This window comes from Aulonocara sp. 'chitande type north' Nkhata Bay, linkage group LG23 (genome assembly GCF_057382095.1).
Source record: "Aulonocara sp. 'chitande type north' Nkhata Bay isolate Kocher_YH1m ecotype deep benthic linkage group LG23, A_spYH_male_GT1.1, whole genome shotgun sequence".
Taxonomy (NCBI): domain Eukaryota; kingdom Metazoa; phylum Chordata; class Actinopteri; order Cichliformes; family Cichlidae; genus Aulonocara; species Aulonocara sp. 'chitande type north' Nkhata Bay.
Genome location: NC_141365.1, coordinates 51254253 through 51273974, shown reverse-complemented (window position 1 = coordinate 51273974; position 19722 = coordinate 51254253). Strand labels below are relative to the sequence as shown.

Below are 19722 nucleotides of genomic sequence, written 5' to 3'. Positions count from 1 at the left end.
TCAGGCCCCTCTTCTGTGGAACCAGCTTCCAGTTTGGATTCAGGAGACAGACACTATCTCTACTTTCAAGATTAGGCTTCAAACTTTCCTTTTTGCTAAAGCATATAGTTAGGGCTGGACCAGGTGACCCTGAATCCTCCCTTAGTTATGCTGCAATAGGTGTAGGCAGCTGGGGATTCCCATGATGCTCTGGGAGTTTCTACTTCACTCACCCGTATCATTCACTATGTGTTTACTCTGTCACTCTGTATTTAATCATCCGTTATTATTACTCTGTCTCTCTTTCACAGCACGCCACTTTCACATAGCCCCAGCTGGCAGATGAGCCTGAGGTTTATTCCTGTTTATTCCAGGAAGTTTTTCCTTCTCGCTGTTGCAAAGTGCTCGGTCATAGGGGGTCATGTGATTGTCTAGATTTCTCTGTATCATCATAGAGTTTACTTTACCTTCCAGTATAAAGCACCTTGAGGTGATTGTTGCTGTCATTTGGTGCTATATAAATAAAGCTGCATTGAATTGCATCATTGTTTAGTGTTAAATTATCAGTGTGAGTCTGGAAGCTATTTCTGGACTCCAGTAGTTTTACTGTATCTGAAAGACGTCTGGTGTTTTGGTGCATCTTAGTTTAAGCAGGTTGGGTATGTTAAGTAAAACTCTGTTTTATGCTATATGAACAAACTGTTGTTGCTAATCTCCTGTAGCCTCCATTTGAAAGGCACCGTCCAATGAATCTCTGGTATTCATTTGTTTAATCAGTCTTGGTTACTGGCAATAATAACAGTATTTCTTCTTACCTATTCTTCCTTCCCATTCTTCTTTTCTCCGTCCATCTGATATTTTGTGTTGTTGTGACTGTTGCTGTGTAACATCCCAGACTGATAGCAGAGTTAATAACACAGCCAGTAGCCAACTGCTCATGCCATGTCAGGGACTCAGAACTGACAGTAGGTTGAGCTCAAACTCTAGAGAATAGAGTCTAGTTTAACATTGCTTTCTTAGATATGTTAATGGTAAATGGTAAATGGCCTGTATTTATATAGCGCTTTTCTAGTCCCTAAGGACCCCAAAGCGCTTTACATATCCAGTCATCCACCCATACATGCACACACACATTCACACACTGGTGATGGCAGCTACATTGTAGCCACAGCCGCCCTGGGGCGCACTGACAGAGGCGAGGCTGCCGGACACTGGCGCCACCGGGCCCTCTGACCACCACCAGTAGGCAACGGGTGAAGTGTCTTGCCCAAAGACACAACGACCGAGACTGTCCAAGCCGGGGCTCGAACCGGCAACCTTCCGATTACAAGGCGAACTCCCAACTCTTGAGCCACGATCGCCCCTTGTGTTAATACATCAAGAGATCCACCAGTCTATTTATACATCTAGCTATACATACATACATACATACATACATACATACATATGTACATACACACAGCACAGATCAGGCAAAGCCACTTTCTCGGCCACATTCTCACGCATCACCACACAGATCCAATCACTGACCTCTCCTTTTATAGCATCTACATCTTCATTTGAAATTAATTTCTGTGTTAGTGAAACCAAATTTCTACTCACAGTGCAATTTTGGGTAGCTTGACAGGTAAAAGAATAAAAGAATCTCTGGTTTACACTCACGTGTTGCTTGGACTGTATGAATAGGGAGCACTCATTCATTTGTAGAATAAATACATTTACTAATCTGCTCCAAGTTTCTGGTCTCTTCAGAAGGCACCCATCACCCAGTTCTGCTATTCTTCATTCAGTTCCTTCATTTTTCTTTCGCACAACTTCTTGCAATGATTTACAGCTTTGCCTTCCATCCTATCTCAAATATCCTCCTTCTATCTTATCTTGTTCCTATATTTTTATATTGGCATAGCAACAGGTTCTTGAAAGTCTTTTTAAATGTGGCATTGCACAGTGCATAACAAGCTGGGTTGATAGTAGAGTTGACATAACACAGCCAGTAGCCAATTGCCCACACTGTATCAGGGACACAGGACTGGCAGAAGGTTGAGATCAACACCATCACATTATACGGTGTCCATGTTATGATGAAAGCCAGCAGGATGGCAAAGATAGTCTTGGTTACCTATGAAGAATGGAAGAAAGGAGAGATGAAGAATAAATAAACCGGAACATGTAGACACAAAGTCCAAAGATAGATAATCTGTGAACTCTGTCAGCTCTTTGTTTCTCACACACTGCAGTGAGATGACAGTCACATAACTCACAGACGAGCTGACCATGTTAAGTATGCATAATGTGTATTATGTACAAAACGACAGTGCCAAACCTTTTAGTATGAGCTACGTTAAAAACATGTCCAAACGTGCTAAATTGCCCTGCACCTCAATTAATATTTGCACACACAGGAAAACAGCCGCTCACTGTTAGCTTTAGATAAAACATATCTGCTCTCTGTGTCTCGGGTAATCTCAAGGGTGAGACAGCATTAAAGCGACTTAAAGCTGAGTTCCCAAAAGGTTGATTCTGTTCATCTGGACGTAGCGTTTCCAGTGAAAACGCTACGTCCAGATGAACAGAATCAACCTTTTGGGATTTCCTTACCTGGATGATTGAGCGTGCACCAGGACATTAAAGCTGAGATAATAGTGACATCTGCTTAACAACTCTTCCTATGACTGTTAGAACCACTGACTTACATACGCTGGGTTTTAGCTTGAAACAAAGTGAGTGAGGGTCTTCCTGTCATATTTTATTTATTCTCCAAGACTTCTGTTCTTTGCTTGTGCAGAGGCTGAGTCCGATAATCAAATCTAAATAACGAGTTCCTCTATTATTTCCATTATATGTCTTAAACTTATGTCGTGTATTAACCTACTTTCTTTTCTCTGGCAGCCATCTGTCTTTTCCTTCTCACTTGGCTTCTAGCAATGCTTGCAAATTTTCTTGCCACAGTTCGAGGACGGCTGATTGGGATTGAATGCCTCTCGGCTCCATCTACAGGTGGAACGATCTCTAAAGCTGTGATGCATTCATCCCCAGACTGCTTTGTCACAATCTTTAACTTGGACCACCTTGAAGAGGGATTGATCTTGTGGATGGCAGAATTGGTTGTTGTCGGTACTGGAGTGGGGTTTGCTAGCACCTGTAACAAAACAGAGTACTGTTAGGACATTTCACAGCAAGTTTGACCTGTGACTTGCACAGTATCCTGTCTTCCTCCCCTTAACCCCAACCAGTTGAGGCAAATGGCTTCCCCTCCCTGAACCTGCCTTTGGTGGAGATTTCTTTCTGTTAAAAGGGAGTTATTCAATATTTAAATGTTGATTGTATTATGTAAGGTTCCCCGGCAGCTGCAGCCCAACAATGATAATAGTCCAGCGTCACCTGATAGATGCCAAAAAAAAAGCTACATCAAAAAGTAAAGTTTTAAGCCTAATTTAAAAATGAACTGTTTCACCCATATTCATAAGGAAAGCAATATAATAACAACCACAACTTGAAGCAAAAGTTCACAGTCCTGGCAAAATTTGAGGAAAAAAGAAATCCACGCAACAAAAAATACTCCACTCCGGGTTTTCCAATGAATCCTATGACTTTTCATGACATGGTGTCAGAAGTAGTCAGTAGGGATAGGAATCGGTAAGAATTTAGCGATTCCCATGCCATTATCAATATAACTTGATTTGATTCCTTGTCGATTCTTATTGGCTCCACTTTGAGAGTCACCACCATGTCTAAGCAGCATATCATGACATTACATTCATGCAAAGTAATTTCATGCGTGTGGTCTAATGCGTGTGCATTTTAGAGGTATTTCCCCTCTTTTTTGTGTTCAGTGTTGGGGTCATTATTTAAAAGTAAAGTAAAAACGTTATTACCCGTATTACACAGAACACTTTTCCTAAAAGTAACGCAGTATTTTATTGCATACTGTCTTTGAATGTCTTTGAACAAAGACATTCATTACTCATTATGTTACCTTCATGTTACTCTGCAAAATGATCTGAAAAGCACTTCTCATAATGGCCATTTAACAATATAAAGCTACAGTCCCACACACCAACACAAATCCCTATCCCAGTGAGGACACATGTCATCTTTGTCTTAGTATTTAGGTATGAAAACAAAGCTGACAACACAAAGCAAAGATGAAAACCAGCACAAGCAATCATTGCCGTGATTCTACTGTAGAAACATGAACAGGTAGAAATAGAAGCTGCAGCCTGACTGATCATCAGTTTGTTACAGGCTGGCTTCACCACAAATGATGGCTCACTTTATCACTATATACAGTAAGAGCAATGTCAGCATTTACTGAGCTTTAACACCACTCTGGGGTTCTTGGCTACCTTAGCGTTAGCATGCAGTTTTGCAAAAGGCGAAGTTGTGTTAACATTATAACGCAGTTGTTTCTGTCCTGGAGCAGTCGTCACTTTGCCATCTCACTCTCCATCCCTTTGTGCATTAATGATAAAAGTAATGTCCATGTCTACGGTGAAGAATGCACCATTATTTTTACTTCCGACACACGAACTGAAATCAGCTGATCTTAGTGAGAGGGCAAGAACCGATAAGCGGGATCAGTAGGCAGGCAGACTAACCATTCCAAGGAACTGGACTACTAGGAACCTATTCTTGATTCCATCCCTAGCAGTCGATCATCACGTCTCAGAAATGTAGCAGGAGAGGGAGGAAGTCTGTAGTGTTGCAGAATGTGGCATGGTGGAATAACTGAGAGAATCTCCCACTAAACATCGGGTTGGCGTTTTTGTCATTTTAATAATTGCATGCTTTGGTGTTTTTGTTTTGTGTGAGATGTGGGCCACACCCATGTAGGAGTGGTGATTCTACTTTAGAGCAGCTGCAAGCTATTTGGAGTTGAGTACAGGGAGCCGTTGAATGGTAATGATTTGAGACCTTCTCTATAAAGGAGAGAGAAAACAGGAAGGAGGAGTTGTTTTTTTGTAGGACACAGTTGCAGCAGGGAAGCCAGTTGACACTGAAGACTCCAGTATGAGAAGTGCACATTTTAAAGGAAAATAGTTTTAACCTTTTTAAATAGCAAATGGGGTGATATGATATAGTACCATATCACCCTATTAGAGCACTTCACTCTCACACTGCAGGCCTACTTGTTGATCCCAGAGTATTTAACCCTTTAAGTCCTACCATAGAACCAAGTCCGCCAGAGCTTACTTTATATTTTTACATGCTGTGGAGCCATTTTTGGGAGCATTTCAAGTTGCTATACATCAATACAACTGTTATAGCCCAAATTTTAACAATATGTATGCATTAAGTCCATAGTAATTACATAAATTGCAAAAAATTGCAATAAACTACAAAAAAAATTGAAAATCATTTTTGTTTTTTACATATATTTCTACTTAGAGATATTTAAAAGGTTTGTCCCTCAAAACTTTAAATACAAAAAAGTTGCAAAAAATAGTTTCCAACCACAGGAAATTTATTTTGAGCTGGAGCCTATCCCAGCTGTCATAGGGCGAGAGGCAGGGTACACCCTGGACAGGTCGCCAGTCTGTCGCAGGGCCAACACACAGGGACAGACAACCATTCACACTCACACCTAGTGACAATTTGGATTATCCAATTAAACTATCCCCACAAGCTGCATGTCTTTGGACGGTGGGAGGAAGCCAGAGTACCCGGAGGGAACCCACGCAAACACGGAGAGAACATGCAAACTCCACACAGAAAGACCCCGGCCTGATGTTGGAATTGAACTCAGGACCTTCTTGCTGTGCGGCAACAGTGCTAACCACCGTGCCACCGTGCTGCCTCCACTGTTCAAGCCATCATTCAGAAATGGAAGGAGTATGGCACAACTGTAAACCTACCAAGACAAGGCCGTCCACCTAAACTCACAGGCCGAACAAGGAGAGCGCTGATCAGAAATGCAGCCAAGAGGCCCATGGTGACTCTGGACGAGCTGCAGAGATCTACAGCTCAGGTGGGGGAATCTGTCCATAGGACAACTATTAGTCGTGCACTGCACAAAGTTGGCCTTTATGGAAGAGTGGCAAGAAGAAAGCCATTGTTAACAGAAAACCAGAAGAAGTCCAGTTTGCAGTTTGCCACAAGCCATGTGGGGGACACAGCAAACATGTGGAAGAAGGTGCTCTGGTCAGATGAGACCAAAATGCAAAACGCTATGTGTGGAAAACTAACACTGCACATCACTCTGAACACACCATCCCCACTGTCAGATATGGTGGTGGCAGCATCATGCTCTGGGGGGGCTTCTCTTCAGCAGGGACAGGGAAGCTGGTCAGAGTTGATGGGAAGATGGATGGAGCCAAATACAGGAAGAAAACCTGTTGGAGTCTGCAAAAGACTTGAGACTGGGGCGGAGCTTCACCTTCCAGCAGGACAACGACCCTAAAATTGAGCTTAGACCTGATGCAGAACCCTACAGCATAACCACACCACGTTGTATTCCTTTTCCTATTCTACCACAAGTGGAGAAGGAAATTAAAAGGATGATGGCACTCGACATTATTGAGGAGGTAACCGAAGCCACAGACTGGTGTGCCCCAATGGTGCCAGTTATTGAGAAGAAAAGAAAGCCAAGGATATGTGTGGACCTCATGAAACTCAATAAAGAAGTAAAAAGAGAGAGATTCATTTTGCCCAATCTGGAGGATTTTGCACCAAATAAAACATACGGCACCACTATATTTTCAATCTAAGGAGCTTCGAAAGAAAAGCATTTGTAATTCTTGAAGACGTTTCACCTCTCATCCGAGAAGCTTCTTCAGTTCTAAGAGTAAATAATTAATAATTGAGTGCTCAAAGAAAGTCAGGGATCAGTGATCACTTTGTCTGTTCAAGAGATTCTCTGCGAATGTGGGAGGCCATCCAAACCATAAGAATTATAAGGCCCCACCACGTTTGTGTGTTACCGACACCGCTCTGCCAGACGCACCTAACACATTCAATGCCAAGTTTGAGACCCAAAACAACGAGCCGGCACTGAAAACCTCCCCCTCACCAGACATATGTTTATATTTTAAATATAACGAGGGTTTTTATAGACAAAAACATGGATGCAAAACATGGGCTCCCCGGTGTCACCTTTTGTAGACCAAAAGGTGACACTGGGGAGCCAAATGTGGTGGAGTGTGGCTTGGGCGCAGCTGCAAGGGAGGCTGAGACACACCGGAGCTCCATCAGCTCATCACACCTCCCCTGTTTAAAAGAGTGTACCAGGACCTAAGGTGAGCTGATAGTGAGTCTGGTAGCTCGGGTTGGTTCCTGGCCGACACCGCCGTTGGGCCCACCCGTGTCCTTCGACTGCATGGGGGAGGGAGGCAACCCCCACGCCTCCCTTCCCATGAAGGTCAGCCTGGTCAGCACTAGGCCAGCCCGAGTTCGGGGGCAGCATAACGGAGGTGCCCTTCCTACCCGAGTTGGAGGTCGCCGTGCTGTCTGGTCCAGCGGTGTCCATGCCAGAGGCAGGTGCGCCATCTGGACCTGGCTTGTCTTCGCTGCAGGTCAGCGTGCTGGCTGGACCTGCCACGCCCATACTAGAGGTCGCAATGCAGCCTGGTGCAGTGGCATCTTCGCTGGAGGTCAGTGCGGCATCTGGTCCTGCACGCTGGCCACCTGTCAAGCCACCCGTGAGCCACGGGTCATGTCCACGCCTGCTGATGCGCTGCTGCGCCGCTGCTGCCTGCCATGCGGTTGGGCTCCAGATCAGCTCCGTCACCGCCGCTGGGCACGCAGTCAGCCACTGAACACGTGGTCAGCCGATCGACCCACCTCGGCACTGCGGCTGCTGGACACGCGGTAAGCCACTGGATCCAACTCACCCCTGCTGCTAATCCATAGGCCAGGGGCGCTGATGGCCATCGCCGATTTCCTTCCCACTGTCGCCATATGATTGTTGGGTTTTTCTCTGCATCTACTGTACAATATAAAGCGCCTTGAGGTGACTTTTGTTGTGATTTGGCGCTATATAAATAAAAGTGAATTGAATTGAATTTCTGGACTTTTCTGAATGCATTGAAGAGAATGGAAATCTCTACATTGAAGTTTACCAGAAGCCCACACACCAGGACCAATACCTATTCTTTGCCTCCCACAAGATGCATGGAGAGAAGGTCAGACACCAACTAAGGAGGATCAGAAGGACAAATGAAACAATACTGTCATCCCCTATGTAGCAGGTTTGTTAGAGAAACTCAGGAGAGTCTTCTCCAAGCATGACATCCCAGTGAACTTCAGACCCAGCCACACACTGAGACAAAAACCTCTACACTGGAGAAGCCAAACAGCCACTTCATAAACGCAAGGCACAACACAGAAGAGCCACCTCGACGGGACAAGACTCAGCTGTCCATCTGCATCTAATGGTCAAAGGTCACTCTTTCGAGGATGCCAATGTTCACATTTTGGACAGAGAAGACAGATGGTTTGGAAGGGAGTGAAAGAAGCCATCTATCTTTTGGCTCTCAGCGAAGGCGGTCGCACTTTTCTCCTCTCCTGCCCTTAGCTTCCCTGCTTAGCTTCTTATGTCCTTGTCTTGTCTTGTGTTTTTACTTTTCCCTGGAACATTCTCTCACAGTCTGTTCTCTAAAACCTAAAAGAGGAATTATGGATTGGATCAACTGGTCCCTAAATGCAATTGACACCCCTTAACGAGAAGTTTGGGCTCGGGTGAGCCTGAGTGCTGAAGATATCTACCTATTCGGAACCATGGTAACAGGGTTCTGGCTGATCGGAGCTGGCTTGGCCCTGACTTATCAAAGAATTAAGGAAGCGGAACCGGCTGTTCAAACCCCCACAAGGCTGCCCGCTGGGATTGGAATGATGGGAGAGGCGTGAGTTTCTCAAAATGGGCTCATTGAGTGCAGCACGGATAAGATCTTGGAGAGGCTACGGCTGCTGTGAATACTCAGAATAAGATCTCTGACTGCAGACTGGATACATCTCGGAAGGGCTAGCTCGGAATAACATCTCTGGGCGCAAATTGGATGACATCTCGGGGAGGCTCACTGCTGTGTGTTCTCAGAAATTGGCTCCTTGAGCACAAGAAATGACAACATCACAGAACGCAAGTATGGCGAAGCTCGCGGCTCTCCAACGGGAGATTGAGAGACCAGTGTTGGACTGTAGAACTGCTTTGAAATTCATATGAGCTGTTCGCACTAAAGTAAAAAAATACCATCACTTATGCAGATACCCCTTTGGCGCCATCAGCCTACCTTTCTGACATGTCTCCCCAATGTGATGTTTGTGTAAAGTTGGTCAGAAGGTTTCTTTGTAAGTGCGCATGCACCATTAGCGTGCTGCCTGCTGTAACCCTAATTTCCTTCGGGATTAATAAAGTATTCTGAAGGAAATTCTAATTCTGATTCTATTTCCACTGTAAACGACCATCTTTGAACAGAGGGAATAGCTTATGACACCAACTGTCTGCCATCTATAATCCAGTTTTGAGATCCCAGACGCCTTAATGCCCACTCACACCCTGGACTATTTGCCCTCGTTAAATCGCATGAAACCCCGAAACCCTGGCTGATTGTGACCTACACCTGTTTTCGCACCTTGTCTCGTGTGATTATGTAGAGGATCATTAAGGGGTCCATGTTCTCTTAGGGACCCTCCCAATAGGACTTCAATCTGGGACTCTCCAACAATTACTCTTAGAAATGAAGAAGCTTCTCAGGTGGGAGGTGAAACGTCTTCAAGGAAACTCAAAGAAGTCCAGACGCTTTTCTTTCCAAGCTCCTTAGACTACGATGACCTGGATGACTGAGAATCTTCGCAGACATATATTTTCAATCCTTGATGCCTCCAGTGGGTTTTGGCAAATACTGCTCAATGTTAAGAGCAGGAAGCTAACGCCATTCATCACGCTAGTGAGTCGCTTCTGCTTTTAAAGATTGCCCTTTGGGATAACGTCTCCTCCAGAAATATTCCAACGGCAGATTAGCACCCTTCTCAAGGGTTATGCCGGTACTGTGGTGGTAATGAATGACATCTTAGTGTTTGGAAAGGAAAAAGCAGAACATGATCACAACCGTAAGGCAGTGCTGCAGACCATCAGGCATTCTGGGCTGAAATTAATCCAAGATAACTCCAAGATTGGAAAATCTAAGATCAAATGTTAAAGACACGTCATTGTGAAAGATGGTATCAAAACTCATCCAGAAAAACTGTGTCACTGAAATGCCCAGCCCCTCAAATGTCTCTGAGCTTCGTCAGATGATATGAATGATAAACTGTCCGGGAAAATTCCTCCCAGACTTCTTCACCGCCATGCACCAAAGCTACAATTTGCTCAAATCTGTCGATGTGTGGACATGGGGGGAATTGCAGAAACAAAGATTCACAGACATGAAAGCCATGTCAACTACAACACTGGCATTAGCACATTATGACGCTAGCAGACCAACAACAGCAAGCACTGATGAGAGCAGCTCTGGTTTCACAACAAAAGGAAGTACTTCTTCAGATACACAAGGATCACTAAGGCTTCACTAAGTGCCACAGAAAAGCTAATATGACTGTGTGGTGGCCAGAGATTGGACGAGAGATCACAAAGATGGTGGAGCAATGTGAGTTCTGCCTGAGAAATAACCCCACTCAGAGAAAAGAACCACTAATCATTAATATTATTATAATCACTACACCAAATAGCTGCTGATATATGTCAACTGGACAGTAAACACAACCTTGTAGTTGTGGATTATTACTCGCGCGACATCTTGATTGTACACCTCCATTACAAGCCAGCAAGTGATTGCCTGCTTGAAAAGCCTGTGTGCCATTGTCTGTGATGAGCTCAAACGCTATCCCCCACCTCACATATTATCTCAGCAAAAACTGTTCAGTAAGACGTACAACACTGGTCACACAACTTCCAGTCCCCATTATATGCAAGCTAATGGTGCAACAGAGAGAGGCATTGCTATGGGGAGGAGGATTCTTCGGCAGCAGGACCCCAACTGGCTCTCATACGCTACCGTGCCACGCCCATCACAGCAACTGGCCTAAGTCCTGCATAACTAATGAGTGGCTGACACATAAGGACAACAGTTCTCGTTCTAGCTCAGCAGCTGCAACCTCATTATATTCATTACACTAAGGTACAACAAAAGGATCTACAGGCGAAATGAAATTATTGTATCTTCTACAACAGATGTCATTCTACACCTCACTTGTCAGAGCTGCGCCCTGGTCAACTTGTGAAACTGGATGGTTAAAAGACACCTGCAAAAAACATTGCCAAAGCTCCATAGCCTGGATCATACTTTGTACCGAGGGTTTGCTCACTTGCAGAAACTGAAGACAGGAGGTTCCACTGTCTCTCTATCAGACTCCAGAGTTTCGGGCCTGTTTGGTGTTTCACCCGACACCCTGCCCGCAAGGATCCTGTATTGGAGGCCCTGCCAACCAGCTGTGAGAGAACCTTGGACAGAGAAATCAGCTTGCTATGGGGAAACAGCTTTACCCTTTAGGTGTGTGGAAGTATGCTTTATTTAGAGTTAATGGGGAAATTGTGGTCAATTTTGATTTGTTTGGTATTCATGCTTGGATAATTGGAAAAATATATGTGTACTGTTGATCACATTTTGACCACATGTTAATTTGTGGCCCCTGTTCCAGGCTTGGCACACAGTCTGGAAGACTGAGGAGACAAACTGAGTCCCACGACTGGACAAGATGTATTTAGGCAGGCACCAGCAAGTGAAGATTTCTCTCACTAGAATCTGGGAAATCACTTCAGGCATCTCAGGAAGTGGAAGTGCTGCTGGACCTTCTTGGTGATGGAGGTGGTGTTGGTGGTCCAGGTGAGGTCGTTTGAGATGTGAACTCCCAAGAACTTGATGCTGTTAACAGTATTTAACCACTTTTCTGAGAATACGCGCTTCTTTTGGGATACGGACTCCTTCTGACATTTCTTTGGAGGTGGAGGAACACCAAAGTAATTGCTTAAAGGAGCTTCTTCGACATCTTTAAGAGTTCTAAAAAAATGTCCTCCTCCAGAAAATCTTATGTACGCAAACGCGTGTTGCACCTTCTTATCGCGCGTCTTTTATTTTGAAAGCGCATGCGCACCTGCAGACCACTTATGTGCACCCCTGTGTATAGAGTTTGCAGGATGCAAAGCGACCTTCAATAACAACTACTTCCACTGCTAATAAGAAATGACATCATTCGACCTGTGGCTTTGAATAAAAAAATTAAATAACAAAATTGCCGCGCTGAGTAGAGAATTTCTTGCCTTCTTAATGAGGTTGGGACCATCAGTTGTGCAGAAGTCAGGTTGGCGCACGGCTGACAGACCTATTAGACAACTGTTAGAATTCATATTATGACAAGAACCAATCAGCTAAGTAAAGAGAAACAACAGCCCATCAATACTTTAAGAACTGAAGGTCAGTCAGTCCAGAAAATTGCAAAACTTTGAATGTGTCCCCGAGTGCAGGAGGAGGTGTGAGGGTGTGGGGGTGCTTTGGTGGTGACACTGTTGGGGAGTTATTTAAAACTGAAGACACACTGAACCAGCATGGCTTTCACAGCATCCTGCAGTGACATGCATCCCATCTGGTTTGCGTTTAGTTGGACCATCATTTATTTTTTCAAACAGCACAATGACCCCAAACACACCTCCAGGCTGTGTGAGGGCTATTTGACCAAGAAGGAGAGTGATGGAGTGCTGCACCAGATAGCCTGGCCTCCACAGTCACCTGACCTAAACCCAATGGAGATGGTTTGGGATGAGATGGACCGCAGAGTGATGGCAAAAGGGCCAACAAATGCTCAGCATCTCTGGGAACTCCTTCAAGACTGTTGGAAAAACATTTCAGCAAGAATGCCAAGAGTTAAGAAAGCAGTAATGAAAGCAGAGGGTGGATATTTTGAAGATTCTGAAATTTAAAAAACAAAACAAAACACGTTTTATTTCACAATGTTTGTTCACTACATAATTCTATATGTGTCCATTCATAATTTTGATGCCTTCAATGAGAATCTACAATGTAAACATTCATTAAAATAAAAATAAATGAGAAGGTGTGTACAAAACCTTTGACTGGTCTTGTACACAAAAAATAATAATCAATAATCAAGTGTTACTGATGAACACATTTCCTAGTGTGTTTCAGATTGTCCATAAAAACACTTGATGTCCAAGAACAGAACAGATGTCAACATGTCCTATTTAAATAAATATAAATATAAAGTATCAAGAGTAATGTGTTCATAGTGTCATTTTCACTTAGCCTCCATCTCACCCTTCTGCTAGCATACTCTTGCCCATTTCCTTATGGTTGACTCCATGTACTTAACCTACATCACTACTTCTGCTCCACTGTTATACCTCCCGCTCCTTCACACACATGTATTCTGTCTTTCATTCCTCAATATACCTGCTGTGAATCCGTTCCAGTTCTTTCTAGCCAACCGCCTACACTGCATGACAACTGCCTAAATGCAATGCAGGCAACTGGCTTGAATGTGGCCCCAGAAAGTACCGGGTAATTATGGCGTTACATGGTGAAATATTGTTTGTTTTTCTGAAAATTCACCATGAAATAACCCAGTAAAATGACTTACGCTGTACTTAAATTTACTTACAGTCGAATTATTTAATTGTTTCCTGTAAAAAAAGAAAAAACATGAAATTGCACATAGTTACAGAGTACATGTGCCTTAGTCAGTGAAACATTTCACTGTTTTGCAGGTGCTGCAGGTGACTCCATAATATGACCGGCACCCCAGAAAGCACAGGGTACTTACAGTGGAATTGTTTCACTGTTTGCTGCAAAAACCTGACTTGTTGCTCACAATTACAGACATACTTGCGCCTTGTTGCCCTTACATTGCATGTAATTAAAGGGTACTTGCACCCTGGAAAATACAGGGTGTTTACAGTGTCATTGTTTCCTTGTTTCCTTCCTCATGGGACAATCTATGTATTTTTAAAAATTATTGAGTGACCTCCTAAGTTTACATTGATTAAAATTACCATGAAGAATTGGCGGCGCCTGGTGCGATGCATTAAAAACTTTGCATTGTCTCCAGTATGGTCCGAGTGGCAGCTTCCACATTGGTCCTTGGCCCTGGGCCATTTACACAACAGTAACAATGCACTGTGAAAATTCTCTTAGTAAGTGAAGCAAACGCAGGGAGACAGGTAAAACATCAGGAGAGAACAGGGATTTCTTCACCACTTTGTTACTTAACTAATTCTCATTACTATAAAGGCAGAGACCCCTGCCGAGGGCAGAGGTTCTCCAAAACCACTGATTTCCAAGTCAGAGTGTAAGTCCCGCTGCTGGAGCCAAGTCTCCTCAGAGGGATGAGGCAGGCATTTCTGTACTCAACAATGCCACCTTTATTATGTAAAGTCTCTGTTGCACTTCTCATCTGCCCCTCTGATTTAGTTCTCCAGCATTTGTTAACCATGGAAAAAGTATGTCAAAGGATTTTGCTGAGTAAGGGTCCCTGAGCTGCATGTTGCTGACATCAGGATCCTGAAGGAACAAAAGGGACTCTCGACTGTATCGAAGAATAGTCGAGAGTCCAGATGTCCAACACTGACAGATAAACATCAGGGTGAGGAAAATTAAAAACTAAAATGAGCCATAGTGACTCAACATCGACAGTCGTGAAACAAATGATTAACAAACATACACACTGCTGCTGCTGTATGTCTCCATTGTCCAGTGCCACGTAGTAACCCTCGGCTTGGCTCTAAACATTTAGAGTGAGCACTGAAGAGTCAGAGGACACAGCCAAAGTTTGGTACCATGAGCACAGCTTTTTGCAACCAACCTGCACCAACTGTGCACTTGTTTTGACATCTTCTTCTGGTTTTCCAAATAAATGAAGACTTATCCTGGCAACTATCAAGAATTAATTACTTATAATATTAAAATGTATTAAAGACATTGCACCACTCATGTTCTCATTCTGTGTAAACTGCCCTTTAATGCAGCAGTCACAATGACTATGTTACTAAAATATTATCAGGATATCTTCCAACGGTTCTGACACATCGTTCAACTGCACAGACTTTTTCCACCATTAAAGGAGGACAATTATCTGTCATAGTATAATACAATGACATAATATCATACAGTGGGTAAAGTAAGTATTGAAGTATTGAACACATAACCAATTAGTAAATACATTTCTAAAGGTGTTATTGGCATCAATTTCTCACCAGATGTTGGTAACAACCGATCCAATCTATACATGCAAAGAAATCAAACCATGTCCCAAAGTTAATTTATGTGTAATACTGAGAAATGACACACGGGGAAATGTATTGAGCACATGAAGAAAAGAAGGCACAAAAAGGATGAAAAGTCATTAAACCAGGTGGAATCTGTCAATAATTAGAAAGTAATCCTGCCACTTATTGCAAATTAAGATTAGCTGTCAGTGATGGCCTATAAAAATGTGTCTCATTACAAAGGTGTCAGAAAAGAAAAATTTCACGATGCTCACAAATTTCAGAAGCTCTTTCAAGACATTTGCAAGTTTATTAATAACATTTTAACCCCAAAGGGACCCGACATGACTCCGTGGGTGTTTTTGCCTTTTTTTATTTCGGCACAATCAGTTTTTACTGTAGCACAACGGTGCTCTCCTCTCTCTGGCCTGGCTGCTACTGAAATAGAGAAGGCTGTGACAAACCAGCCCCCTGATACCACACCCTGAACCTGCTGCTCCCTCCTCCACCAACCACACCCCACCACAAACATATTTATGGCATTGGTTACAGAAGAATTTCTAAAGTACCATTTCTAAGGTACTACTGAAGGTACCAGTGAGTACTACTGGGGCCATAATCCTGAAGTGTGAAGAACATTTCATCAAAAACTGGACACAGAGTTTTGGACAGAGGAGTAAAAAGAATTATCAGAAAACTTGTCCAAGAGCCAAGTACCACTTGTGGAGAGCTATGGAAAGACCTGGAATCAGCAGGTACAATTGTTTCAGAGAAAACAATAAGCAGCCATGGCCTTTATGCATGCCAAACACGCAACACTTCATTGCTGGAAAAATCTCTGGCTTCATCCAAGCCTCCATCTTCATCTCCAGTCCGCACCTGGATCCATATGTCTCGATATACGGTCTGCCTACACAGACTGTGACAGACAGGACTTATACTAACTCATAATAAAATGGATAATCAAACACACGGTGAACGAAAAGGGGTGAGAGAGGGAGAAATGCTCAGTGCATCATGGGAAGTCTATTGCAGCATAACTGAGGGTCACCAGATCCAGCCCTAACTATATGCTTTATCAAAATGTTTTAAGCCTAATCTTAAAAGTAGAGAGGTTGTCTGTCTCCAGACTTCAAGCTGGTAGCTGCTTCCACAGAAGAACAGCCTGTTGGAGCAGCAGGAATGGAGTCTAACAGACACACTGATGGTTTGGAGGAAGTAATTACTGAAGTTATCTCAAAAAGATCAATTGGAGAAAAAGTCTCTAGATGAATATCAATGGTACTGAAAGTATTGGACATAATGGTCATGTCATGGTCCCCGTGTCTCTCCGGCTGGCTCACGTTGGGCTACGGTGTTGTTTTTGTGTTTCTCCGTCCCTCTCGCTCTCTCCCTCTCTTTCCCTCATTGTCCTCAGTCTGCCTGGACGGAGCTAATTACTGGGCTCCTGCTTTTGGCCTACGCACCTGCGTTGATGGTCCGCACCTGCCACTGTTTAGTTCCTGTTTTCCCAGGCCAGCTATTTAAGGTTGTGTCTCAGAGCAGCTCATCGCTGGAACGTTGAACGCCCGGTGTTCATAAAGCCCCAGCTAGTCTACAAGTTGTCTTTGTAATTGCTTGCTTCTGTGTAGGTTCCCTGGACCTGTTCCCTGGACCTGTTCCTGTTTCCTGCCCTGGATCCCCGTGTGGCTGTATGACTAGAGTGTGAGAGCAGAAAGGCGTGAGTGGCAGAAGAGGAGTGAGTGCAGACTGAGGAGAGTGTCACGGAGGACAGAGTGGACGAGCTATCACTGAAGATTCGTGTGTTTGGATTTCCTTCCCCCCCTGGAGCCCTGGACCCCCGCCTGTCACTTGTAAAATTATTATTCAAGAGACAGGCAAATTTATTATAATGTTGCAAGATTATAATAAATTTGTGAAGTAATTCATGAAGTCATTACTTCCTGTCATCAAGGTTAAAGTTCTTCTTCCATACGAGACTCACTCATCCATGTCTTTATAGGCCTTGCTTTGTGTTTTGGTGTGCAGTCATGTTGGAACAGGATGGGGTCATTACTAAACTGCTCCCACAAAATTGGTTAACAATTCCTTTCACTAGAACTAAGAGGCCGAGTCCAAGTACTTAGAAACGGTGCTTGCTGTCAGACAAGTTCTCCGGTCAACTGCCAAACCCAGACCCAGAGAAGCATGATTCATCACTCCAGAGAACACGTCTCCACTGCTCTAGAGTCCAGTGGTGGCGTACTTTACACAGCTGCACTCAATGCTTTGCAGTGTGCCTGGTGACGTAAGGCTTAGATGCAACTGCTTGGTCATGAAAACCCATCCACGAAGCTCTGCGCACCAGGGGTCGACAACTTTCTGTTGATGAGTGCCATGTAAAATTTCCTCAGAAGTCAATGTGCCATATCAACCACTGCATTAACAATAAATGTGATAATGCTCAACAGTTTCACACTATAATGAACAACTTAACAGCAAAGGAACGGTACAACAGAAAATGCAAATGCTATTTAAGGTCTCATCACAACAATGTTAAGAAAAAATAAACTGGGGCAATGTGACCTGTTTGTTAATACAGAGACACATGTTAATGTGATCCTGGTCTCCCACTCAGAGACACAGGTCTCCCACTCAGAGACACAGGTCTCCCACTCAGAGACACAGGTCTCCCACTCAGAGACACAGGTCTCCCAGTGTCCAGCATTCAGAGGCTGCCTGAGGACTCATGTGAGAGAAAACCTGCTCACACAGACATGTAGAGCCAAATACTGTCAATAAGGCCTCTGCAATGTTCTGAAGACAGTTAAACCTGTCAGGTAGTGATGTCCAGCAGGTGCAGCTCCATGAACACGCACAGCTGTGGATTCCAGCTGTGTTGGTAGTTCATTCGGATGTATCCGTGTATCTCCGTGGTGCTGATGCTGCGCTGAGCCGACAGCTCCTGAAGCTTTTGAAGAGTCGGGATGTGGAAATTTCAACATCGCTTGAAAAAACTGCCAGCCAGCAACGTCCCTCTCACTGGTAGGCTAAGTGATTTTTAGCCAGTTACAAGTTGAATCTGGGAGTTGGGGTTGTTGGCTAAGAGACCGTCATTATGCGAGCTAATTTGCGATGTGCACTGGTGGCTTGGCCTTAGATACTTGCTTTTTAATGCACCCTCTCAAATTAATTCACTGCGTGTTGTGCCATCAGTTAACCCTTCACGTGCCAGTTGTGTCATGAGTGCCCAGGGTTGCCGACCCCTACTCTACGCACTGTTCTTGAGATAATCTGAATCTGACTCTGCAGAAAACTGCCAACCTCTATGCACTATGCACCTGAGCATCCGCTCTCTGATTTTACATGGCCTACAACTTCTTCCCAACTTGCTGTTCTTCTCAGTGCCTTCAACTTTGTTATAATGGGGGTGGCTGTAGCTCAGGTAGTAGAGCAAGTCACCTACTAACTGGAAGGTGTCAGGATTTGTGTGCGGATGCGAAGAAGTGACCCAAACGCAGGACTCGTGGATAGTGATGAACAGAAGATGGTTTATTATAAAGAGTGGATGAACAGAAGATGAACGAACACTGACTGGCTGGATAACTGAGAGCACACACGGGAACGATGACATCAATGACACGAGGTGAACAGAAGGAAACTGAAGACTTAAATACTCTGAGTGATGATGATGACGATTGGAGACCGGTGAGTACACAGCTGAAAAAAGCGCTTGTGCGAATGGGTGTGAATGGGTGAATGAGGCGCTTTGAGTGCTCAGAGTAGAAAAGCGCTTTATAAGAACCAGTCCCTTTACCATAATACCACTAAAAGTCAACTGTGGAATATTTAGTAGTGAGGAAATTTCATGACCAAGCACAGGTGGCATCCCATAATGGTACCATGCTGGAATTCACCGAGCTCCTGAGGGCAACACTTTCTTTCACAAACGTTTATAAAAGCAGTTTGAGAGTAGGCTCTGATTGGAACAACTGAATTCAATGATTTGGATAAGTCAGTGAATACTGTTGGCAATGTTAGCTATGTACAAAGCTGTTCAGTCTTTTCACTTAAATTCTCTATGGAAATACGTATTTAAATAAAAGCAGTTGTATACATTTTAGACACAGACCTCAGATGTTATTTGGTTGTTGGAATTGTCCTTTGGTTCTCTGGGGGGAATAAAAGCTGTGGAGGAATCATTGGAGCTCTCTTTTTCTTCCTAGATAGATCAGACAGATAAACATAGTAGCCATGAAGTTTTCAACTGCTCACATGTTGTAGCCATAAGCACTCACTTCAAAGAATTATTAGTAGATGGTACCTGTGTGAGTCTTGGCTGTGCCAGAGGCTGAGGCTCAGCAGCTTTTGATTCATCCACTTTTCCATTCTTCACAGCATCCAGTGCAGTGGTGGTGGAGTCCAAACTGAGTTTTGGAGTTGAGTGGGGACTGGCATGAGGACTGGTCTCATTGTTGTTGTTCTGCTTCAACAGGTGACTATTCATTAGGCAGGGAGTTCTAGGAAAATGACACGTACAGTAACTGTTGTATTAA

At 43.9% G+C, this 19722-nt stretch overlaps 1 protein-coding gene across 1 annotated transcript in view; it reads right to left on the bottom strand.

Annotated features, from left to right (window-relative positions):
- Nucleotides 1-1194: 1194 nt before the first annotated feature.
- chrm4a (cholinergic receptor, muscarinic 4a) overlaps nt 1195-19722 on the bottom strand; it is a 67073-nt gene continuing 48545 nt past the window's right edge. The window contains exons 4-7 of the mRNA XM_086283389.1: nt 19491-19686; nt 19299-19388; nt 2852-3118; nt 1195-2098 (exon numbers count right to left, since the gene is read on the bottom strand). Of these exons, the coding sequence (XP_086139515.1) occupies nt 1853-2098; nt 2852-3118; nt 19299-19388; nt 19491-19686 (799 nt within the window). The 3' untranslated portion in view covers nt 1195-1852. The remainder of the gene's footprint in view (nt 2099-2851; nt 3119-19298; nt 19389-19490; nt 19687-19722) is intronic.